At 40.2% G+C, this 26,867-nt stretch overlaps 1 protein-coding gene across 1 annotated transcript; it reads right to left on the bottom strand.

Annotated features, from left to right (window-relative positions):
• Positions 1–369: 369 nt before the first annotated feature.
• Positions 370–25,377, bottom strand: ATP1B3 (ATPase Na+/K+ transporting subunit beta 3). Its single transcript, XM_063407881.1, has 7 exons — positions 25,102–25,377; positions 17,495–17,623; positions 13,359–13,466; positions 11,613–11,800; positions 10,826–10,876; positions 5,930–6,016; positions 370–2,694 (listed from the first exon to the last, which is right to left on the bottom strand). The coding sequence occupies exons 1-7, from the start codon at positions 25,208–25,210 to the stop codon at positions 2,524–2,526; spliced, it is 843 nt and encodes a 280-aa protein (XP_063263951.1). The 5' UTR covers positions 25,211–25,377; the 3' UTR covers positions 370–2,523.
• Between the last annotated feature and the right edge of the window lie 1,490 nt (positions 25,378–26,867).

The following is a 26,867-nucleotide window of genomic DNA, read 5'->3' as shown; positions in this document are numbered from 1 at the left end:
TAAATTTTAACCTTTATTCATAATTTAAAATGAAGGCTAAGAAACCTTTATTCTAAAGTTCACAAGAAGGAAAAGAGTAATTTCATCCTATCCTAATAGTCTGCATACCTGTTTACAGGTAACTGCTTTATCCTTTACCTACTCAAGACACTGCAATAAAAATGAGAAACAGTTCCATTTAATTAAATAGCTTAACACTAGACCTACTACCCACACACATTTTACATGCTTATTTTGATAGCTGAACCCTCCCAAAAGCTGTTTTGTTTCTTTCTCCCCCCGCCCCCACACCCTGTCCCCCAACTGATAATCCTTACATGTTTCAATTAAAAATAACCCCAAACAACAAAACACCACTTGTACAGAATCTAGGGAGAACAGGAGTTTATTGAGTTTTACCTGTCTGAAAAGTGCTGGTGAAAAGTTGCCATTTCATGCTTTGTCTATAGACAAGGTAAGTCAAAAGAGAAATTGTTGCAAAAAACAAGCTCATTTGAAAACTGAGTGTTTCTCCAGAACTTCTTATCATTCCTAAGTGAACACAAATGTGAGAAGTTTTTACATGAAACTAGTCCTTTTCATTACCAGATGCAACATCTACACTTAAGATCCCTCACGACTATTAAAATACTTTCAGGCAGTATTAATACACGGATAAGCAATTAGTCATATCTTCAAGAAGCCAGGTATCCCAGCTCTAAAAGTGCATCATTTAAAACATTAGTAATGGAATATTTTGAAAGAACATCTCATTCAGTATTAATGCATGCCATTATTACAAAAATATTCATTGCATATTGTAGGAACAACAACTTTCTTTTGTAGACAACAAAAAGCATGCTGAATGGTATCAGATCAATATAAATCTATTTTTCATGAGGTTTAAGACACTGTTCAAGTCCCATTAAGAGCAGCTTTCTCCAACTGTGCATCAGTGTAGACTTGCACAGCTGTTAAAAGTTTTTCACTAATGTGGCTTAGACTGAGCCCAAACTTAAAACAGGGCATTAAGACTGGACCTTGAATTTTAGAAATCCTTCATTTAATTTGTTTAAATAAAACATTAAACCCCACTGTAATAATTAGGTATAAAAGTTGTTAAGTAAGAAATTTGGGCCTAACTAGCACAACATACAAATGCAGGTATTTACACAAATGCAGATTTGCTGTGGTCTTTAATATTGGGGAGACACCAGAATGTGAACCACATGCTCAAGCCCAAACCCCCAAGATTGAAAGACACAAAAACCTTGGGAAGAGTCACATAAATTGCATGTCAGCTCAAGTGCCCAAGGCAGCCCAAGGGCTCAGCCCGGCTCAAAGGGAGCAGCAGTCACAAGTGAACCAGTCTGGCTGCAGTCATTTCAGCAGCTGCACTTTAAGTTACACTGCAAGTAATTAACCCCAAGTCAACAGGGTATTCCTATAAAGCAGTTAATGACACCAATTTTCTAAATGGATGATGATGAAATACACAGAAAGTCCAAGATGAAAGAGCAGATGAAGACATGAGATGTTAAAATGATGCGACAAAACAGATATATAAATTAAACAAGAATGTTTAATCAAGACAATCCTTTCTTTTTCCGTTTTTTTTTTTTTTTTTTCTGAAACAGAGGTTCTTCCAGAATTTTTTACTTGGAAAATCAAAGCCTATTCCCACAATAGTGAGGCCACTTCTTTCAAGCAGCTCTGCTGTACAACTGTTACTAGGATCCTAAACTATTTAAATTGTTTTCTATTGATATTTCTGAACTAAAAAGTTTCAAAATATTGTATAGATTTTATTTGTGCTCCACATATTACAAGCAATTAACAACACAAAGAAAGGTTCAATTCCTCAGCTAGAACACCAAACTCTATACCAAGTATTACATGTACACAATACTTGCACAGTGACAAGCACAAGAAAGTACTAGTTAAGCACTTACTTTCAGATACCAATTCTTAAAATCCACTTCAATTCTCCCACACCACCCAGTCGTCCACAATTTAAGGCATCTCCACACAGCCATCCATCCACTGACCCACCCACTCCCACACACACCATTTCTGTTGGAGGTGTTCACTCTCACAAAGAAATCACTATGTCAGTCAGGTACCATTTATTATTTATCCCTCTAACCGTGTCAGCATTGAGATATGACAGTTAAACCAGTGTTAAATCAATACAATATTTACAGAGCACAGCACATGAAGCTTGAGACACTCACTTGGAGGATAAAACCACGTTTTAGAGCAGGACAAAGGTCACCATTATTATGTGTTTGAAAACAGCTATTTACAGGTCCCTATGACATAACTATAGTCTGTACACTGTTCCAACGGGGTAGGCAAAAAGCAGGATAGGCATTTATTTTAAGGGAATTCAAACATACAATTTGGAAGCATATTATTATGCTACCCTGAACACCATAAACCACCTTAACATTCTTCAAGGTGGTCTCATATCCTAGAATGGCATGTCCAGCTGATACAAAACAGACAACACAACATTTACTTTGTGGAGAGTGCTTACTCCAGCTATTCAGACATCATCACTTTGAAGGCAATTCGTCCCAGAAACTTGTCACGTTCATCTTGATTTTTTAAATTAGGTGAGCCCAGGATCTTACACTCAATTGCTATTTCTTCTTTGGTACCGTTGGGGGTAATTGCTAGTTGGACAGCCACTAGAGGCTGCAAATAGTGAGCCTAGTAAACAGAAAGATGGGGAAAATATTTGAGAAACCAGAATAAGTTAGCATTAAATTAACATTTAATCCATCAGAACAGTTAGGAAAAAAGCTAATTAAGAACCCAACTTTTCAAAGTCCAATCTGATTCAAGTAAGACACATCTGGGTTTTTTTCCCCAGGTTAGAAATTCATTCTTCATACTACTTCCTAACTAATATATTCAACATAATTTGAGTCACAGACAGTATCTTCAAGAGGCATATGACTTTACCCCTTTCTATTTTATTAGATCCAACTCCTCTAGAAACCTTCAATGAAAGAACCTCAGAAACTAGTCTCTTCCAACCCATTCTATTAACTCTTCTGCATGTTTTGGGTTTGGTTTGGCAGGGTGTGTTCATCTGCTACAGAATACAACTTCTCTAGCAGGGTTTAAAGTGTTGTTTGGTTGGTTTTTTTTCCAAAAGCATGACTCAACAAATACTAATAAACCAGCTACCCTTCTCCCCTATCCCTTAACTTGTTCAGCAACAAACAAACATTCTCGTTATCTGTTAAATAGCTTTACACAGAAACCTTTCCTTGAACATACTGACAGTATCCTCCTGGTCAGTCATTTTCAGTGGAACAACGTCAATTGGTGACTACTTCAAAATTAAATAATAATGAGAGTACAATCAATTCCTTTCTTTCGTCAATGCAATATTGTATCTGGCATCCAATTCAGTCAGAATAACATGCATTCTCCTGTAAAGTGCCTATGAATTAAATAGGAGCTTATAACACTGTAAAGGCAGAATTTTATGCAATGTTTATGAAGTGTTTCCATACGTTATTAATATTTTTAGGTCAGTACTGCTGACTGCTGATTAAGCAAAATTCTTTTCCAGGTAAAAATTCACGTAAATCAGTGGACTAAATACAACACTACAGTATTATGTAAGTATAAACTTTAAATTTTAATTGAACAAAGTTTTGTGTTAAGTCTTTTTCCCTCCTCATTAACTTAAAAGACTCTTTAATGCACTTCTGTTGGTTTTAGGCTATCTTCTCTACCAAAGAACACACTACAGAATATTCCACGTCTTTTACAAAGGACTATGTCATGGAAGTAGATGTGCTGAAGTCTTTCATATGAAGTTCTAGTAAGAAGCAGATTGAAGTAGCTGCTTTCATTGAATAGTGGTTCTAGATGAGAAATTTTCCTGTGCTCCCATAAGCTTCAGACTGGAAGGGAGAAAACGCAGCTAGGTGAGGCTCCCTCAAAACTTTCCAGTTATAAGGGTGATACCACACTTTGAGGTTTCTAAAAATCACAACTAAAATTCCCATGATTCTTCAGGGAGAGAAATCTTCTCACCATCAAGATTTTTCCAAAGGGGTACACAAACTTCTATGATGTTTTGAAAAGAGATGATACCAGAATAGACTTTTACTCAGTATAACATTTGGAGGAGGAAGAGAGAAGAGAGGGCAGCATCCTCACTAACTATGTCAGATCATCTAAATACAACATTCTCCAAGGTCAGAGAGTTGGGCTCGTTGTACTAAGCAGCAAAAGACAAAAAACCCATCCTGGACCACAAAACTGTAGATATTCACACTCTCCTGGCTCCTACCTGAACAAAAGCAGCAAGATTATTCAAATCATCTTAACCCCTTTACAGAATAAAGTAATTTAAAATTCTGTATAACATAAAAATTGTGTTGCATAGCCAAGAAATCAACCCAGACCCTTGAGAACTAGTCAAATACTCAAACTTCTCACAACTCTTCCTTACTGCCTCTTCTTTTTCTCACTATACTAATATTAGGAGAATTAGGCCTCACATAAGCAAGAATCCCTAAAACCATAGGCCCTGTCCACATGACAAAGTGAACATGAAAGGACAATGAACCGAAAACTGGGGGGTGAATAATAACCAAGTGTTTTCTAAATCACCTAATTCAAGCAAGAACAGCACTGTGTTCTGCTGATCTTCACTGGTGTCTTTTCATAATCTTTCATTTTCCATCAGTATGGCAGCAAGATGGGAATTTTGTTAGTAAAGTTCTTCATCCCAACCTTGGTAAAAACTGGGTTTTGACATGTCAAGGTGCACAGATGTCATTTTGTATTTCTTAGGGAAGCAGTGCTCTCCTTCCCTATTCTTTCACTCCAAGAAAAGGATGGAGTCTGTACTGACTCCAGCTGCTGCAAGCACAGGCAACCTCTCTTTAATTTGCATGCCTAAGTAAATAGATGGGGACCAATTCACAACATGGCAACAAAATGGAAAATACAGAACCAACCAGAGGTAACATGAAAGCAAATGCTGAAGAAAAACAAACTCTCTCCTCATTAGTACAAGCCATGGGAGGACAAAAAAATTATGGAACTGCTGCAAGTATAGAGTACACTGGAAAATTAACTGACAATGGAGTAATTTAATACAAAACCCACTTTGGTGAAATTACAACCACCCACCACGGTACACTATAAATACATAAATCTAATAGATTTATGTTTTAAAAAGTACCTCTATCTTCAATGGTGAACAATGTTTATTAGACTAAATAATAGTAAGAGGCAATATATTTTTCTGGTTTATAGAAGGTACAGATTTTCTGCATACAGTGATCACAAATCAATGCAAAAAAAAAATCAACTAAATTCAAATTTCAAAAGACTGGAGTTTCAAAGAATGGAGTTTTACTTCCATGTATTCTGTGTTCATAAAGCAGTGAGTCTGCGGTTTTTACAACAATAATTAAAAAAAACCCCACCCCAAACCTATCTGCTACCTTGAAATCCTTCTTCATAAAATGGGGCAAACAGAAAATATGACATGCAGAGCCACAAAGAAATATAATTAACAAGACCATAAGGACTTATAAACTTAATATCCTATACAGAAGCACCAAGGATTAACTATTAGGAAGTGTATTGTAATATGAAGACCCAGTTTACTTCTCCTGCCTTTCCCTGCATTCAGGAAGACTCCAAAAAATTCCAATGAGCAAAAAAAGAGCAGCCACTCTCCAGACTGCTGTGTACAGCCACTCCTCCGTTAGGACAATGCCCAGTTTGTTCATGTCTGCCACAGCAGATCTCCAGCCCCATCGAGTGCTGTGCAACCTCTGCATCTGCAATATTCCTTAGCAGTACCTCACTACAAAGATCAAACTTCAGAATTAACCTGCTACCAGCAACTGGAAATGCACACAGAAACAAAACATTGCACCCGAAGACCATCATAAGGGACACTTACATGCAAGCTTTTCCCATAGTATGGGAAGTACTTCAAGTCCATTGCACCATTAGGAGGAAAATAATTTATGTTAACCATGCCTTCTTCCTGTAATTGCAGACAGCAACAAAAGTAGAAGTTAACATTTGCTTGCATAAAAATGAACACAAACTTCAAATGATAATCCAATGATAAAGTGCAAAATACCTAAAAAAGGGCAACTGACTTACAAACTCCTAGAATAATTCAAACCAGATTTCTTTTGGCAAACAGTCACATGCTGCACACATCTGCTGCAGTAAGGATTAGCAGGTCTACTTAACTTAGCAATCAAGCCAAAGACAACTTGCCTTCTGACTTAGGAGTCCAAATAATGGGGAAGGGGGAAGAGTATGTTCATTGTACTGAATAATTTAACAATCCAAGCCCCCCATATATAATTAAAATCTCAAGTATCCCCAAGCAAGCCTGTGTATTTTGGTGAACCATGTTCTGTTTAAAGCAGGTTTTTAAGACTCTCAAGCTTGTAACGATGTAAGCATTCGCAAAGAACCACAGACACCACAACAGTATCATAAGGTGCCCTCTATCATTCAAATACAGGCCAGATAAGAACCCCAAATGATTAAAATGGTGATGTTGCTGGAGGTATACCACCAACTCAGAGGAGCAATATATACAGATAATGCAGGCCTTATCACCACACTGGCTCCTGCAATCCCAAATCCTGGAGTAAGAAGCAGCTACCTACAAAGCTGCTGCCTAATTTCTGACTAAAGAGTCACTCAATCCATAAAATATACAAAATATGTATGTATGACTGAGCTGTCCAGACACAGGCTATCAGTACAGCCATACACAAACACCTCTCTCTATATACAACATTCTTCAAGCTGTATATCCTGGCAGAATATCAAACTACTGCAACTTCAAACCACTAGGAAAAGCCCACATCTAACATGCCTTACTGTAATAAATGAAATATATTGCCATAACCAAGAGAAATGTCATTAAAACAACCCCTCCAAAATGTGAAATGTTACGTTCAGAACATCACTGCTTGTTCCATGTAATTCACAAGTCCAAAGTGTATTAGCAAGTTTCGTTGTTTTTCCCCTGTTACCATATACAACAGCTGTAATTTTAAACAGACACCCTACAAAGTTCAGAAGACAACTGCAGTAAGATCAAAACATATTTAAGAACAAGCCACAGCTCAAGGTCACCTTCTTTTCTCCTCCTCCAAAGAATATACAATATTGTTTTAGGGTATGGCCACATTCTCATTCCTTTGCAGTCTAAGTTATTGCAACCATTAATATATGTTTATTAAGTATTTTAGACCTTGAGCTTGCATATATAACTAATAAGCAGGAATATGTTGATTTTCACCATTATTCTTTATTTTATTTAAAGCTCATGCAGCTGAAAATACTCACTTTTCAAGTGTGTTGCTGAAATAATGGTTAAATAATCAGCATATGGAGTAACATAGGCAAAGTAAATAGGAGTAGTGCTTTCTGGAGCAGCTAAATTCAAGGCATGCATGCAGTCATCACTATACACTAAGTATCTGCATTAGGCTATCAGTGCAATAGCAGGGAGGCTCTGGGACATGCAGCTGCTTAATCTAGTCCTGCTGGTGGGGGGGTTGCAGATCTTCTTGAATAAACAATCCTAATTAATATCCCTACACAAATAAATAAAAGCAACCAAAAAACACCTGAAGAAGCTGCAATTGCTGAAGAACTTCAAGAATAAGTCCGTTAGAGTGTCGCTTTTTCTGCTTATCCTTTAGTTTCCACAAAGAGCTGCTGACAGTCAGCAAATCTAAAAATCAGACAACTTAGCTGGACAGAAAGACTTCCACCTCACTAAATGGGTCCTAATTAAGACTGTAGTTTAGAAAGAAGAATTTATCAGATGTTGAAATATTATACAAAGACCCAAGGAAAGAATTTGGGCAGGAATGGTCTATAATCACCTGAGAAGAAGAAATGGAGAAGATAAAGGGCAGTATTCATTAGTAGAGACTGTAAAACAACAGATTTCTGTCACAAAACGTGAGTTAACTGAGATCCTGAGTGCACTGACAAAAGCAAGGCACAGAGTGTCATTCATACAGCTATTCCTCATCAACTAGAAAGTGATACCTAACACAAAGTCAAGATGGTCAATAAGCAGCAAAAAGAGACGTATTATGGAATTAATTAATCTTTTCCTTTTCTCTAGTTAAAAACAAAAAACCCATCAAATTTACCAGTTTTCAGTAAAGGTTGTTTTAACTTAAAAGAAATACTGCTATGAGATGTTCTAGCACATGTGAAACTGCACAACTCTGGCTCCAAACTAAAGACCTAAAATGTTGATCTTCAAAGTTCTTGAAGACAGAATCTTTTTGTTTCTTTGTGGAGATTCTCAAGACTGCAGCAGATTAGTTCCTACAGGGTCCAGGAGGAAGAACCAGCTGTAATGAGTGCCTGACACTGCAAATACTCACTTCCCTCATCTACAGAAATTACAGTGATGACAGCTTCAACTGCATGAGGGCAGAGGGGGAAGCATTCCCAGCTATAAGTGTGCTGGCTCTGAAATAATTAATCAATCTAAATTTTTCCCATTAAAAAAAATCCCATATAAAATGTGCAGGGAGAATAAAGATGAATCACTTCACAGGAGAATGCCTGAAGAACATAAATTCCATAATGAAGATCTTAAAATGATGTTTCAGGTGGCCAAGACTGACACGATGTGCAGACAGAGGCTATTAACCTAATTTTGTATTTGAGAGACTTGTAAAGGCAAACACAGTACTTAGAAGTCAATGTGTTAAGTCCAGGCAGGCCCTTCTCCAAATATCTCTTCTCACTGGAGATATTCCTGAACTGTCTGGACACAGGTCTGTGCCATGGGCTCTCTAGAATGACCCTGGCTTCAGCAGGGAGGTGGGACCAGATGACCACCATGGTCCCTTCCCACCTTATCTACTCTGACTCCTAACTGTAAGAAATATTTAAAAACAGATGAAAATAAAAATCAGTGAACAATAAATCTACAGGATGAATTCTTACTGGTAACTAAGCTTTCTTAAGCAAGTAAATTATTATGAGCTAGGGTGTGAATAGGCTAAAAAAGATAAAATAGATGCACTCAAAGTAGCAAAGCCTGACAAATACTCTCCTGGAAGTCACTAAAGAACTAATAAGATTAGCAATTTTAAAATTCAAAACCATCACATTTGTGTAGATCACAAAAATTTTAAGTGGGTATGGTAGCAGAACTTTGTACCTATAGCAAGAGGATGCAAGGAAACACACACAAATTGTTTCTATGTATCCCAACGGGTAAAAAAATAGCAAAAAACACCACCATGATAAACCAAATTGCTATCAAACTTGCTGTTTAGTGAAACCAGTTAAGAGGGTAAGAAAAAGTATCATCTGCTTAGGATAATTTTTACTAATGCCTCTAAGAGCAAGCATAGAAGAAAAGCTGAAGAAATACAGTCATAAAATAGGACTGCCATCAATATTTTATAAATCACTTGAAGACTAGTTCTCAACACATCCCAAGGCATTTCTGTAGGAAACGAAGATGACTGCTCTGGATCCTAATCCGTGTTTCAACAATGACTGGAGATGCAAACCCAAGTTCATTCATTGATGGCGCCAAGCTAAATAGTGCAAAACACATCAGAGAACTCGATCCCTTTAAATGATCACAAAAAATGACAGAGGAGGGGCCAAAAACAGCCCTATGAAAATCAAAGCTGTGAACTTCAAGAAATCACATGTACAAATACAGACTGGGAAATAACCAGAATAATTATTTAAATCATAAAACAATTAAAATAAAGACTAGTGTATTACAAACAGCAAATTCACCTTGTTTTCAATGTGACCACAGAGGGAGAAATGCTGTCATTAACAATACCTCAGGCAAACTTCTGTCCACTTTGGGATGTCACATTGCAAAAGAATATGATAAATCAGACAAGTCAAAGAAAAAAGATCTAGTAGAAGAAACTTAATTGCCTTATTCTATTCAAGAGAACAATGTGAGGTTTGTGAATGGAAGCAAAGAAATCAGTCTCAAGAGGAGGAATCACCTTTGTTTGCAATGGACTGTCATGGAGAGATGAAAACTTTCAAAGACCCCACAAAAATCAAGTATTAAAATCTGTGCCTAGCACAGGTATCCAGGATGAAGGCAGAAACTCTTTCAAGTGTTTGTCTCATCAACTGCTGATATTTCCCAGCCTACACTTTTATCAGTCACAAGAAGCTAAAAGCCAGGACTCTGCCCCTTGCTCAAGCTACAAACTTACCAACGCTTTCACTGCTCCCCAAGCAGTCTAGGAAAAACACCCATAAGTCAAAGTAATTATTATAATTGCAATAAAACATTCCATGTAAATCCACTGGTACATAACAAATATGCAAAGATTAGCTGTTATTGTAAGTAGTTTACACTTGATTTGAAGGCAACTTTTACTTGAGCGGTAACATTAGTTTCCACACACAGTTGTCTTACCCATCATTTATAAAATTGTCTAAGGTGCACTTGCAGCATGAAGAAAAAAAAATATAGGTTATGAAATGGGAAAACAAAATATAACTCACAATAAAGAAATAAACGAGACCACAAATACACATCTATGCGTTTTCCTCAACTCTAAACCGAGTCACATAGTTCAAACACTTCTAAGGATGAAAGAACAACCAAAAAATGTTTCTATAAGTACACTGAAGAAATTAAAGACATTAAAACTAAATTAGACATACAGTAAGATGAAAAACACAAACAAAAGTACAAAACCTGTAAGAAGAAGGGAAGAGTGAAATAAACTACTTCACTGTTCATCATAATCACAAGGAAAAATAAACACCACACTTATTTCTTACATTCTGAACTGACCTTAGGGGTACACTGTATATGTGGTTCTCCTTCAGGCTTTAATCCAATTACCTAAAGGAGACAAAGTTAAAATATTTACAGACCTTTTTCTCCCGTTTCCATTCTTACAGACTGAATCTGAACTTTTCCCTCACTGAGTATAAGTTCATACAGGGAGTAAATCTATCCAGTATCTTTTTTATATGAACACAATTTGAAACTAGGACTAAGATTTAAAGTATTGTTGAGTTACAGTTTACTCACGTTAACTCAAAATAGTTACAGTACTCACAGAAAGTACTGTTTCCTTATTTTACATTTAGCATGAAACTTTAATAGCTCAAAACAGTTAGCTCTTCAAGTAATAGGTAACATCATTGAAAAGTCACACCCTTTGTAAAGTTTTCCTCACCTTTCATAGTTTAAGAGTTACAGAATGCATTACATTCTAGTTAAGAGTTCTGAACACAAACATGAAGTAAAACACTTCACTTTGCAGAGTGGTCTAGAATCTGTTTCACAGAACAGTAAGTAAAAGTACAGAACAAGATACTTCTTAAAACAGGATTAAGATATTTTGGTGCAAGTAGTCAAAGCCAATACTTTGTACTGTATTAGAATGCTCAAAAAGGTCACTTCATACTGCTCTGAAATTGCTCAATGTTTCAGTAAATTACACTGTTCAAGAACTGCAAATATCTTGAGTAGCAAACTGAACACATATTTCAGTCCTTTCCACAGTAGTTTTTTCATACAGCAATGGTTGGAAGGATTTGTACTAAGAACTAAAAAATAAGTAGGCACTTACTCTATTCATTTTCACAAGCACACAGGGAGTTCCTTTAGAATAGCCAAAATTTGCATCTTCCTTCCCAGAGCACTGTCCAAGCTCAGAGAGGTCAAATCGACAAGCCTTTTTAACAGCAGCATCACTCTGATCAAAGATCTTCCCTGGGGTACACTCTATGTTTTGGGACTGCTTTGACTCATTATAAGCTATGAAACAAAAACAGCTTGTAAATCAATGGTATAAAACATGGAAGTAGCCAGAACCTGCAGATGGCTATATAAATAATTATTGTGTTACTTCCCTAATAGTTTTCCCAAATAAGTATTTTCAGAGCACTGTCTTGTAGATCCACCTTAACAAACACTTTTTCAAAGCCTAGAGACAAGTAGCAGTGTACGTGAATGAAAAATAAAGAGTATTACAGAAGAATTAATGTTTTTGCTTTTTAAATGGTAACAATAATCACAACTTCATTAACTTCTATACATCAAGCAACTACATATTCTAAGCCAGTAATGTATTAAAATACAATCAAGTTTTTACCTGGAAACTCAACCAATTTTCCCTTTGCATGTGTTTCTTTTACAAATACACAGGAAAACTTGGAACTATTTCAATAATTAATATTAAATTATCTCTACATTTACATGAGGTAGTATAATTGGATGTTATAATAACATCTCAAGTTGTTTCTCACTTTCTTGTGTTTCTGAAGTGCACAGACCACACTCACAAATGCTAAGCTACACCCATTTAAGATACTTTGTGGTTTCTTCTCTTCCCTTACACCCCAGCTCCAAGCTAATAAGGTAAAATGGCGAAAGGGAAAGTTCATCCTCAATGCAAGACCCACAGAAGAGCAGCAGAGGCAGGTAGTCATGAAATGCAGCATTCCTCCCAGGAACCCTTGGCACAGCTCTGAAACAAAAGCCTACTCATAGAAGCTTTTCATAGGCTCTAAAACTATGAATATGGAGAGATTCAAGTACAGCTGTAGCTAACAAAGCAACTCATGCACACAGGTGAGATTTCACAGCACCTTCTTCATTCTGACTTACATATTCTGGGGGGATAAACCCATTAATATTTTCAGTTGATTTCCATATTATTAGAATAAGTGTACATACAGGCACATTGTAAAATAATGTATGACAAACCAGCGATTTTGCCATCCTGTGTTACCTTCTCTCCCTGTTCTAAATTCAGTGTTTTAATATTTCTGTGTGTAGATATTGTGTATCAGAGTGAAAAAAAATCAATAAATTGCAATTAATTTAATCTTTGTGTGTTTCATTTTTCAAAGGGACTCAAATTCTTCAGAATAAAGTATTCTCACTCAGTTATCAAATCATTTAGATTACGACTAATCAGGTAAGTCTCAATAAACTTAGATTAAAACTAATCAGATAAATCTGATAACCTTGATAGTCTTGAATATTAACTAAGTATTATTATATTATCAAATACAAGACCTATGTTATTTTAAATTGAATTCTTTTGGCATATGTAATTTCAACATCTTACAGTATTTAAATAACCACATCACCCAAAACTCTCCATTATGTGCTGCACTATTCCTCATACTCAGGCTCTCTGTCCAATACAGGCATTACACTTTTTCTGTAACATACAGACTTTTAAAACATGTCTGCAGTAAATCTGAACTTGCATTAGTCTCCATCAGCAGTTAGTCACAACAAGCAACAAATGAAATAATGTACTCAAGATTAAGACTCCTGAATTGTTTGGGCAATTGTAACTTACATTCAAGGAAGTTTTGAAGTGTGGTAACATATTCTGAATATGATTGGCTGTCACTCTTGTTAAAGTAAAATTCCAATGCAGTGTCTGGCTTTGGTGAAATCATAAGTCCTTAAAAAGAAAAAGTTCAAGTTAGGAACTAAGCAACTTATCTTTCCTTCACCACTCTAACCCCAACTCAAATATCCATAGATTGGAAAATGTCTATCATCTGTAAAGAAACATTAATGTTACCCCAACATTCCACAGTACTGGCAGGTACTTCATGTTTGAAGCCAGTAATCAAAATCAGCATTACATTAATTAACATTTAAATTCAACCCAATGCATAACTGCAATTCACAAACCAAACCCAAGTGATTAGGAAAAGCAAAATCAGCAGTTTAATCACTTTCAATCAAAGATTTTTATTGATCCACTTTCCACACTCAGCAAATTAAGCTTAAAAAATGATCAAAAAAAATCCCCAAAAGCACACCCAGAAAATCTTCACTTCAAGCAATGGTTCAAAGCTTTAGGCAATACAGAGTGAAGCTATGATTGTATTATTCTCATAGAAACACAGAAAAAATATTTTTAAAATTTTTGTTATTAATAAAGGTGGCTTGAAAGTTACCCCATTCAAAACAGACAAGCCAAGTTAGTTTTCAGTCTTCTCGTCCATCTCCTCAAACAAAGCTTAGGTGCCACCTGTTCCATGGAGAACACAAGACACTTTACACAGCCAGGCTGGGCTCAGGCAGGCCCCGCCGGGCAGGAACCGCCCGGAGCCAGGGCGGCACAGGGACAAGGCCACGATCACCAAAGCCTGGATCCAGCCTCGGCTCAAGGCTGCACAGGACACACACGGAATAAAGCAGGTACGGCCCTCTCAGGAGCTGAACTGCCCCTGCTTCCCAGCATACGGCCCAGAAAGCTGCAGAGTTCAGTCTCAGATTCCTCTGGAGCAGGTGAAAGCAAGAGGCACACTGAAACACCGGCCTGAGCCTGGAGCAGCCACTTACACAGGGACCTGCTGCTTCTATTATCATCACAGCTCCAGCAGATGAAATAGCACTGCACCACCTCATACTGCAGCAGAGATGAAGTAAGTTCAAAAAAGGGTTTAAAACTGACTGTTTCATTCACACTACCTTATGGTAACTCTTATTTGAAGTAAATAATTAGCACAGATAAAAACCCAGCAGTTGTGATTAACAGGTAAGTGTCCATGCATCTGTCTCTTCAAGTATGGCTGAGAGCACACACTGCAGTTGCACAGAAGAAAAAAAAAAAACCAAAACCAAACAAACACGAAAAATCCAAAACCCAACCTATATTTCATCAGATTCATTTTCTTCTACATTAGAATATTAAAATTGTTTGATCAAAGTGAAAATCGACATAAAGGAAGACGCTGCAATTACACAGCAACTGACTGTATCATCTTAGGATGCCACGTAGTTTCCCTGTCCTCTGGCAAAACCAAATAAAACTAGATTCCCAAATGAATTAAACAGAAGGCAGAAAAAAAGAATCTAAATAAATATGTATATATAAAAAAATTAAACCAGGTCATCTTTATTAAAAAAATAAATATTTAAGAAGGTAAGACTGCAGTGGGAAGATAATGCTGGGTTACTGTAGCTAACCATCACAGTAAGGTTTTGTAAAGCATATCAAGAGTGTAGTTCAGCAGCCCAGGTCTATTAAGGATTTACTGACAGAAACGGCCAAGCTTCTCATCCAAAGGCAGAAATTATTTACAAATTCTTGCAAATAATAAACATCTATACCAGAAATTCAACACCGACAAATGTCTTCCAGCTTTAAAAAAAACCCAGATACAATTTAATGGTTTTTTATTCTAAGTCTTTTATAGGATTCCAAATAAATCATAAATCCCCCTTTTTGCAATAACAGCAGTTAAATTAGTTCCATGGAAGTCACAAGTAAAAGCCTTAATGACTGACAGTCCACATAATGCTACAAACACTATTTTGACTCCAGACTACTTTGTACCATTACGGTAACTTTCTGGCCTTCACACTGAACTGGGATTCAACAAAATAAAAGGCAATTAGTAGCAGAGCTCAAAAATCACTGAAGGGGTTTTACACATTAGGAGATTTTAGGGGATAAGAGATTATTATCTACAGACCTATAATGTAAATGAAGGATTTAAATGGTAATTTTCTGCGGGAATATGACAAAATAACAAAACTAGTCATCAATGAATGAAAAAATAAATTGAAGATATTTACTGCTTCAGGGGAATGTCAGAAACATCCTATGAAGAGGGGAATGCTCCACTTCCAGTGGATTGTATTCTGCCTAAAAACTATGGTGTAAATTCTACAGAAAAAGCTATTTGAAGGACTGATGCATAGACTGTGAGAGATGCAGGATTTGAGCTCTTCTATAAGAACAGAATTAAGAGCCTCAGCATAGGATCACATCTAGGGTTGTAAAAGAGATTACATGATTTTACAATTCCCAGAGGGATTTAACAAAAAAGGTTTTAAAATCATCTGAATTTGATTAATACTATTATAGCCCCAGTATACAAAGCAAATCAGATATCAATTATAAATCAATTGTGATATTTCCAAGTATGTTTAACATAAGAGCAGAACCTTTGACCTACGGCATCCAGGTTTTGTGTGTAGATTTTAGGGTTTTTTAAAGAATTTAAGTTAACAGCCAGGAACATTACATGTCTCACTGCAAATGAAAAATGACAGAGTTAAAGAGAAACATTAAAACAGAAACAAGCAATCTGATTATTTTAATGTATGAGATACTAAAGACATGGTTATTAGAGATTTAATTCAGAAATGTTACAGGAATTCTTAAATTAAAAACTAATTGTGGCATCCATACTTTAAAAAAAATCCCTTATGACTGACTTCAAAACCAAGGAAAATTAATACCCTGAACTATGTGAGAGAAGAAAAATCACTCAAGCTCAGCATTAAGCCACATCTACCCACAGTTCCATCCACTATGATGCTTCTGACTTTCACAACAAACACAATGGAAATGGGAAGAAACAGTCAAATAAGCCACCTTTTTCCCCCCATCATTTCTTTTTCTCTCCTTTTTGTAAAAAAAAATTTTCTTTCCAGCATCTAGCCCGTTCTTAGCTTGAAAAAACAGCATAAATCCTCAAAATCCTTCACAATATGACACTTGTTACAGAAGCTAAAACACTCCACCAAAACAAATTCTGCTCAGAATCCAGAGACGTTTATCACACTGGCCCAACTGCAACTTCCTTACACAAAGATCACTGTACTATCTTCAGTGTGGATACAGCTGCAAGATGATGTCCAATTTTAAGAGCTTTGCATTCAACAATAGGAAAAAGTATTTTAAAAACTGATGTTATCTCACTTCCACCAATATGTTATTGTATTGGGGAAGACAAACACCTTATTACTCATTCTGATTTGGACAGGGTTGTTTCTTTAACATGCAGTTCCTTAAAGCAGCCAACAGTGAGACAGGTGGGCAGTGCACAAAGGAAGCAAGACACCACTTTCAGTGGCAGCCACGTGTTACACAGATTTAGCTTCAGTTAAAACAGGACCCTTTCTCTAGTGGATCCCTACGTAACAGGTCAGCAATCTCTGACATCCACAGACATTCTATGTCAATTGGAAACTACCTAATACCATAAAAAAAACTCTGCAAAAGGCCTCTGTATCACAGTCCTTACATACTCTTGAGCAGATCACACCCACAGTACAGCGGTCCTGTACCTTCTGCAAGGTATCAGACACTAATCACGGTGGCCTTCCATCCAATCCAAGAGTACTGGTATAAAGTATCTTTAAAGCCATTTGATTAAATTATAAACCCACTTCTAATCAGCATGCTGTGTGGATCTGCAGGCAAAATTATGGTCTACATGACAAATTCAACTGACAGGAGCTTAGAGAAAAAACAGCAAAAGTTAGTACATACACACGAAAAGCTACTGCCTGAATTTATGCTATTAATATATATAACTTGCCTCACACCAAGTTTCACATTTGCAACCTGCAATTAACTGAATAATGATTTCCCATAAGTAGTTCATACTTCAAAAAAGCTCTCAAATGAAACTCAGTTGTTAAACCAGACAGAGGTTTATGAAAAAATAAATACGGTGTTACCTGGACTAGAAATCCGGTCACGGTACTTGGGTGTATCACTGCTCAGTGTCTGAAGCATAACCCACATTGTGAATGTGAAGAGTGCTGCTAGGAAGCCATAGAATACCAGATAGAATAGCAAGATCAATCCTGTAAAGAAAAAGCTAAAATTACTATTTTTGTTTCATCTAATTCCATTACCTATTTTGAAAATCAAAAATGGGAAATTAGCAATACAATGTTTGTAGTCATAAATACGCCTCTAGCATACATATGTAATGCACAGTGCACAATAATGCATACAACGAGGTTTTCTTAATACTTTCTGATTCTTAAGGCTTATAGGGCATTTTGGCATCTCTATTTTTAAGAGAGAAGCATTAAAAACCACTCTTTGGGCTATATAGGAAAGCTGGCAAAAACGACTAAGCAGTGCAATAGGAAAAAACTAAACCGTCACTTGTTTACTGGAATTTTAGCTTTGTATCTGGTTGTTGCGAAGATGAAAGAACTGCAGGAAAAGATAAAATTATTACACTGGATCCAGACCAGGGAGAAAGCAATTGGTGCTTTAATAACATAGTTGATATCTGAGGGAACTCCACACAGAGCAGTCCTTCACACACGTCCTGTTACAAGATACTTCTCAAGAAGAAAATGCTTTCTGCCACATGTTTTTGAAAACAAACCACTCCTTCTCTTCAGATTTATCCAGCTTAACACACACCTGTTTTACCCATCTACCCTGGGTAAGCAATCCCACTGAATTCACCAAATACACAGATATTACCAGGTTCAACTTGTTTCATTAACTGAGCACTCCATACCAACCTAAAAAATGCATGGGATTCTGTTTTAAGACTGAGCACCTGAGACAAGGACACATGCAGAGCCTATCAAAAAGAATGGGAGCTATTAAAAGTATTGAGGAGACTGGATGCTTGGACTGAGAGCCATCTTTAAAACTGTTCTAATTCAAAAACATAAGCAAATTTTGACACAGATTCAATTTTTATTGGATATTGTAGCTGTAAGGGTGCTACTGGAAGCCAGAGATGTAACTCAGGTATGAAAAAAAGCACTTCAAAATCATTATGCAGCATCCTACCACTGACACTTGATTATGTGAGAGAATCAAGTGCAGAACTTTTCAAACCTTTCACAGAAAAGGAAAGAGCAAAAGCAAACAACTGTACCCCAGTGCTATGTACTATCCACTGGAAGATGACAAAAAGAAGCCTAAGCCCTGGCTCCTGTCCCAGAAACTATGCTTGCATTTTGCACTGAAATAGTCTCTAGTGTAATATGGTCCCCAGAAACCCATGACTGCTAAAAATTCAAGTATCCATTTTACTTCTCCCTAAAGAATTCTGTGTACATCTATTAAAATAATGACGTTTCCAAATTCTTCACTGTAGGTGAAGTTCTCAACAGCAACCAGCCAAATGTCTGTGGATTTTCAGTTTGGTTTTAGTTTTCAATCTCACATGTTGAAGACGTTACCTACCAATCTGCAGTAACTTGAAAATGGTCTACTTAAAATACATTTGAAACCATCAAGATATAAGATTCTGTGTAGCAATTAGAAGTAGCAAAGTATGCAAACCCAAAACCAAGACTATATAATGAACAAGATGGCTGGACATCTATTGTGAATGATTGCTAAGGTTATTTGGAAGCTATTTAGCTGCTAAAATTAAAACATAAAAACAAACAGTAGAAATTCTAGTCAACAAAAGCCATTACAAAAGTTGCATCTGTATTTGGCACAGCAGCAATTTGTTTTACCCATAAGCTTATAATTGCTTTAACTTGATTCAAAACACAACAAAGATCTTCTGATTAATAGCCAATGTGTTCTGGGTATTACAAAATCAACCAAACAATAAACCTCCCTTACAAAACCTCTGGTCAGCTCACACTTTGATCCATACAGGTTAAAGTACTGGATACTTTCATCCAACTCTCTAGAAAGTACACTTTCCATCAAGTGACCAAGACATTAATCAAACAGTCCCAACAGCACAGAAGAATTTCACGTGTAAGACAAGACAAGCAGCTACCGTGGCAAGCAGAGTAAAAGTAAGAAAACCAGGGGAAATTATTTCAGAATACACCCCTATTTTAATTTCTAAAACAATAAGCCAAGTTTCATTGGAAAAAGGAAAAACTGATGAGCATAACATGGGTAATCCGAGCACCACGGTGTGCAGTTGGAAGCAGCCGTGGCCCCAAGCATGCTGCTTTGGGCCGACAGTACCACACCACCCGCACTGCTGGCCTCGGGGCCGGCCCTGAAGAGCAGGGACCACAGGGGGCAGCTCTCCCCACGGGGTCATTGGTGCCCCCAAACCTGCACAGCCCAGCCCCCTTCCCCGCACAGGCAGCAGCAGGGCACAGCTGGGGACCCCTCAGGGGCGGCAGTGATCCCCACTCCACAGACTGCACTGGCAGCACCTTCCCCAGCCCCTCTCCCTCCCAGCAGCAGCCGAACCGCCGGGGACACGCAGCACTACAGGGCTGGACAGCCCATTTCTATTCACGGCCCTGAAGCTCCACCAGCCTCCCCCAGGCCAGCAAAGCGAATGCAAGCTCACAGATTATTTTTAATCTTTATTTTAATACAGTTTGCAAATGCACTGCAGAACGCTGACCACTAAACTGACCTATTTACACTGCTTTGCCACATTAAAAAGAAGGAAAAAACAAACAACAAAAATCTCCTCTGCACCTTCCAACAGCCCCAAACTGAGTAAGCTGCTCTTTGTGAGCCTATTAGTACTAATTATCCTTAGCTAATCACAGTGAGCAAGCCATAACCTGTCAAGAATCTCTGCCAAAATAACTTCACATAACACTGGATTTCTTGTCAGGAAACAAGATGTACCCAAGTAACAGTGAAAAGCTATCCTCCATATTTCCTTCAAAAAAACTACAGCTTCCACATCTAACATGCAACCCAATTCAATTGCTGTAGAACATCCTGTACATCAAAACAACAACACAAGAAAAACTCAAAACCAAAATTCTGCATTACAATCTACCTAGTTGTTTTGGTTTGCTTTTCTTTTTGCAGGGCACCACAGTACCTAAAACACTTCTTCATATCCTAACCACATCGACAAGCAAGTCAAATCTGGAAAACTTCCATTTCTGAACCAACATGTTGGTACTGTCATTAGCTGGAATTCATTCTCAGGAATTAAAACACTCCTCCACTGTGAAAATTAGAATTTCTGACTCTGGTAAATGCAAGATATCACATGCCTGGCCATCATTTTCATGGAATATAAGCTTTCCCAACTTTACAGGGCAAAAGCAATGTAAAGCATGTTACTCTGACATAAACCAGACTGGCAAACGCACCTGTATGTAATGCATAGGTAGATATATACAGGTATCAATATAAACACTCTCACAAACAGGGTAACAATTACCTGCAACAACAAAAATTAAAATGTTTTTATGGTTTGTTGGATTCCATGCTGCACTGATCCTACCACCTGCATGACTGTCCTTCAGCATCTTTAACGAGTGGGATTTAAACACCCAAGGGATGTTCCTACTGACTGCTACCAGTACCAGGAACATCAAGGAGTTTCAGTCCACCTACAGACGATTTCCTTACTTTAACCTAACTATACACATGAAATAATCACTAATTTTATTTCTTGGACACTCAAGAATTACTGTTTTCCAGATTTGGGTGACAGCAGAGGGAGGAAGAGAAAGTCTTGGAGGAAATATAACCTCAGTCCCATGTTATATTTTATGGCACAATAAGCAGGGCTCCAGACAGAACATGGCTACACCTCAGGAGACAATAAGAACTGTGAAGTGCAACACTTCCAAAGAATCATAAAAGCCAGGGTCTGATGCCATGATTAATCATTTAGAACACCACCCCCCCACAAAATACACTTACTGTAGTACTAGAGCATACTCATATCTGTAACAAGACAAAGCAAGACACCTTTTTTCAGAGCAATATGAACCAAGGAAAATAAAATACTCTACTGTAATGGCAGACAGTGATGCCAGAATGTTTACTATTACAGTACTCATGAAGAAAGCTACATGACAACAAATCCCTGCTCAAAACACCAAAAAAGAAGACACAATGATCATGTCAGAAAAGCAGTTAGAACTCCAACCAGGAATTTAGTAAAGACAAAAACAAAGCTGGATCCTTTGTTATGGAGGCCAACAAGAGTGTATTTCCACTGACATGGTGGAAAGCTTTCCAAAAAATAAGGTGTTGGGTTTTGTTGATGGGGTTTTTGTTTGTTTGCAATTACAAACACATATCTGTGCACCAAAGGATACAAGCATTCAAAAGAAAATTCAGTAGTTCTGAATTTCTATGTACTTCAAGGCAATGCCACCTCTACCTCAAATACCCTGACACAACCAGATTTACAGAATGACTTAAATACACTTGATATGACATCTAATGTGACCAGAGCTGAAGTACTGCTATATTGCCCTTTTTTGCATCTCACCACATGACGTTTATGATGATCTCACTCCATTCTTGCTAACTCTAGGCAGACACAGCACCTTGCCATTACAGGCAGAGACAGATGCTGATCTTCCTTTCACTTGCAGGAAGGTCCCACCCAGCAGTCTGCAGAATCTTCCTTGCTCTGCTCTACCTGATTAAATGCTGGGTGTACCCCAGAGCACCCTCATTTTCACCACCTCTTCGAGGACTATCAGCACCCCTCATGCCTCGCTGCTGAGAACAGCACAGCCTCAAGTCGGCAATTTTTCCCAGTAGTTTCTGCCTCTTTTAATACAACAAATTATTATGCCAAATAATTAAAAATAGAAGAGTTTGGGGGGGAGTGTGTGTAGGTTTGGATATCAACTTGTGAAGGATTCAAACTGAAGTACTCCTCAAGTCTGCAAAAAAAGAAGGTGAAAGTTTTCAATTTTCTTCTGCTGGAGGAGACATATAAAGTTTTCACCAAGCTGTAAAAAGCAACTCTTTACCAAACTCTAAAATGTAACCTCTGTTACATGACAGATGAGTATAGGAGCCACTTGTGTTTGACCTTTTCCCAAATCCTGATGTGGAAATGGCAGATAGAGGAGTACTCCAATGCCATAGCATTGGGATGCATGGAGAATCACTGCCTTGCAGCTACCACTTACATAAGCCCCCGGGACTGTGTCAGACTAGGGCAAAACTTGCACACACTGTGAATAATTACCTAACAGTTTCTCTACTGCTCCTGTCTTATTTCTGAGGAAGCTGTCTTGAGACAAGAGAAATAAGCACAGAAGAACCAGAGCCAGCTGAATTCTCATCGTGCTGCCCCTGGAGACAGGAAAACCCAGCAGACTGGCAACCAGAGCTCTCCTCCCCTGTCCTCGCCTTTCAGCCCAGACAGCAGCAACAGAAAAGGAACTGTGGTCGGTGAGAGAGCTCTAAGCTCACACCTCTACTGTAAGAGCAGGACACCAAACCCTGCACATTCTCCTGTGCCAACAGAGCAACCACCTAGTGTCCTGCCATTAAAAAGTAAAACCAACAGAACACCACACATCATGCCCCAAAACAGTCAGACTACAATTAAATTAAATAAGCACAGTATGTTAATCATAGAATGCCAAAACAAACAAATATTGATGAAAAAATACACTGAAAATATGATACTCCTGAACATTCACTTCCTAATGTCCAGGTTGAGGAAATGGTTTACAGTAGTGACCATATGCCAATCACCTAAACTACTAAATAAAACTTCTTAATGAAGTAACATTATTTGACCTGCCTATATAAAGTAAAATTATTCAAACCGTCTATAGATACTTTCCCAAGTAGCTGTAGAAACTCAGTTACCAGCTAAGAAATCTCAACTTCAAATGTATTTGCCTTGGTTTAATTTGGATGGACTAGTAACATCCTAAGTGACTTATCCTACTAGACGGATTTAAACAGATAAGTTGGTTTCATCTTCACCTTTAAAATAAAAAAACTGGCCAGCTATTTCTAACATATCTACAATCTGTGCTGCTCAGCCTCATGACATAGCCAGACTTCTGCAATCCACACACCCAGCCCACGCACTTGAGGAAACCTGCCTTTACAGAAAGATCCCTTAGACAACAGCATAGTGGAAATTTCCTATCCTTCGCTATTCAACTGGCAGAGTAGCTGCAAGCTCTTATTTCCATCTGAATGGAGGGGAACTCCTGTAAGAGCTCGGGCCCTCTCCTGACAGAGAGAAGACACTGGCACGGCACAGAAAGCACACCCCAAGCACAGTCCGCTCAAAGCTCCTCCTCGCTGCTCCAACATCAGTATTCATTGAGATCGTGTCAAGGCCAAGGATGTATTGGCCTGTTCCTTAACACCACGCTGAGAGTCTTGTTGCTTTTGTAAGCACAACTATTACGTATCCCAACTACATCCAAGTTTTGGGAGGAGACACAGCATTTTCTGAAGTCAGTAATATGTCCCATGAGGGCTGAAGAAACATCCTAATATTAAGCATTTGTACAACTGCTTAATATGAGAAAACACACTCGGAAAATCCAAATATTTTTATTGGAAGCAACCAGATTACGATAACATGCTTTCCAGCTCAGAAGAAAGCAATAGGATGACTACCTGAAAATAGGAAAACAAACACTGCCTTCACAGGCTTTACTGGAGAGGCTTCATTTAAAGCTTCCTTTAAGAAAATAAAAGGCCCAGAAGCCCTACGCTGGAACAAATTTAGCACGATGACGCACAACCACACACAACGATCACTTTCTGGAATCGGGGCTCATTAACTTTTGGGGAGGGGGGTTGGGGATTTTCCTTTACTGTCTCTCCCCGACCTGCGGCTCCAAGTACAAAGGCAATTCACGCTCATTCATTCTGGATTCCGTGCGCGGCTGGAGCGCGGGGGGGCGGCCGGGCACGGCTGGAGGGGGGAGCTGCCCCGACACGCGCGGGCTGCGGGCGGCGCGGGCGATGCCGCGGGCGGGGCCGCCCCGCACCTCGCGGCGGAAGCCCGTCACGGCCGCACCGCGGCGGCCCCCGGCGGAGCGGGCGGGAGCGGAGCCCGCGGGCCCGCACCGGTTGCGGGGCGGGCGCTGAGTCAGCCGGGGACGCGCCCCGGGAACTCCCCCGACCCCCACCCCGCTGTCACGGACCGAGCTATTTTTAGACCGCCGGTTGTAACGGACACCGGGGCGCGTGCGCGGCCGCCTCACCTGTGCGCCGCCCCCGCATCCCCGCGGGGACCCCCCGCATCCCGGCCCCCCATCCCCGCGGGGACCCCCCGCATCCCGGCCCCCCATCCCCGCGGGGACCCCCCGCATCCCGGCCCCCCATCCCCGCGGGGACCCCCCGCATCCCGGGCCCCCATCCCCGCGGGGACCCCCCGCATCCCGGGCCCCCATCCCCGCGGGGACCCCCCCGCATCCCGGCCCCTCAGCCCCGCGGGGACCCCCCCGCATCCCGGCCCCTCAGCCCCGCGGGGGGCTCTCGAGCCCGTCCCCTCAGCCCCGCGGGGACCCTGCCGCATCCCGCCCCCGCGCCCCCCACCTCCCGCGCTCGGCCCCGCTCCCTGCCGCCCCTCAGCTCCGCCGGCGCCTCGCCCCGCCCTTGTCCCCCGCGCAGCCCTTACCCCAGCTCTTCGCCGTGCGCCCCAGGAACTCGCCGCTGTTGGGGTTGTAGATGAACTGCCGCCACTCGGCCATGCTCTGGCGGAAGGGCTTCTTCGTTTCCTTAGACATGGCGAGGCGAGGAGCGGCTGCGTCGCGCACTCCGGCGGCAGAGCCTCCCCGGCAAAGAAAGCCGCAGCCAGCGCCCGCTCCCAACCGCTAAGTAACTGCGGCCGCGGCGCCCGGCGGGAGAGCGGGCGGGGGCCGGGCACGCCGGGACCTTCCCCAATCCCGCCCCCGTTCCCTCTTCGCGCCCCCGCGCCGGGCGGGCCCCGCCGCGCTCCGCCCACACGCGGGCCCGCTCGCCGCGCGCGCCCCCTGGCGGCCCGCACCGCCCTGCTGCGGGCCCGGCGGGGCGGGCCGGGCGGAGCGGGCAGCGCCGGGCGCGGGCAGAGCGCGGGCAGAGCGCGGGCAGAGCGGGCCCTACGGCCCGACCGCCGCTCCCCGGCCCCGCCGGGCCCCTCCCGGCCGGCTCCGGCACCCGTGACCCCGCCATGTGCCCGACCGGTGCAGCGCCGCGGATGCTGCGCGGCGGGGCGGGTCCTGATGCACAACCATCTTAGAGAAGTGCCAGGGGCCAGAAAGGCTCGCAAGTGTAACCCCCGTCTCGGCCCTCCCGGTGGTCCTGCACCACGCCGAAACACGGGGTGACACAACACCAATGTGAGAAGATGCTACACAAGGGCTGTTGGTAAGGTGACTCCTGGAGCTCAAGGGCTCAGAAGCTGCCTTGCTCCAGAATGGCCCAATAACACAGCACACAACCCCCTTCCCCATCCCCTGGCTGGAGCACAGGAGCAGCTCCATGTACTCTCGGATCGAGAGCTGCAATTCTCTTTCCTCCTCGAAGCGGAGCAGCGGCAGCCCCCGCGCACCCCCAGCCCTGGGGGGCAGCTCCAGGGTGTTCTCCCTCTCGCAGAGGTCTCAGCCACTGTCAATAATGGCATTAACTGGCGACCTGCAAAACTCAAGGGTCACAGGAGAGCTCCTACATCAAAGCAGTTCTTAAAAATAGTAAGAGACCAAACCCGAGTGAGAAAGCTACACCAGACTACATCTTAAAAATGTAAGAGAAGCCATTTAGGAGATGTCTTATGAGGAAATGCATATTTAGCAACATGATTAGTTTAAATCTTTACAACGATTGCAATATTGCCAGAAAGCAGTAAATATAAAGTATAAAATAGAATAAACCTATTTGCCTCTTGAATGTCTGCTTCCAGTGGTCTTTACTGTTACACTACAACATCTAAGTCATTCTATTTGCTGTAGAGCAACAGCAGAAAATAATGTATCACTCACTAATCACTCCATGCCACACTGCTCAGCTAACAGATTCCATTTCAGCCTAGAAATAAGCCATCTCCATTTTTATTTTTCTTCTAAATGTCACCAAGCAAAAGACTGACTATCATTCCATTTTAACATCTGCTTTGCTGCATTATTTCTCCCAGTTTATTCAAATAAGTATCATACACTATTAGGGAATAACATGTCAGCAAAATGTACCTATATCAATCTTTTTGGACTGGGCACCACATGGATTCAATAACATTAAAGTTGACTAGATGCAATAAACTGTGGAAATTAATATAGATTTTAAAAAATCAGATTGTCTCTAAGGAACGTCCAAGCCCTACATTATGCAATGAAATGTCAACAGCTAAATATATTAATTTATTTTAATTAAAGAAATTGTAAACCAAAGTATCAGAGGAACTAGTATTAC

Source organism: Prinia subflava, chromosome 11 (genome assembly GCF_021018805.1).
Source record: "Prinia subflava isolate CZ2003 ecotype Zambia chromosome 11, Cam_Psub_1.2, whole genome shotgun sequence".
In the NCBI taxonomy this organism is placed as follows: Eukaryota; Metazoa; Chordata; class Aves; order Passeriformes; family Cisticolidae; genus Prinia; species Prinia subflava.
The sequence above is the reverse complement of the archived record's forward strand: the minus strand, read 5'-3'. Positions and strand labels throughout refer to the sequence as shown.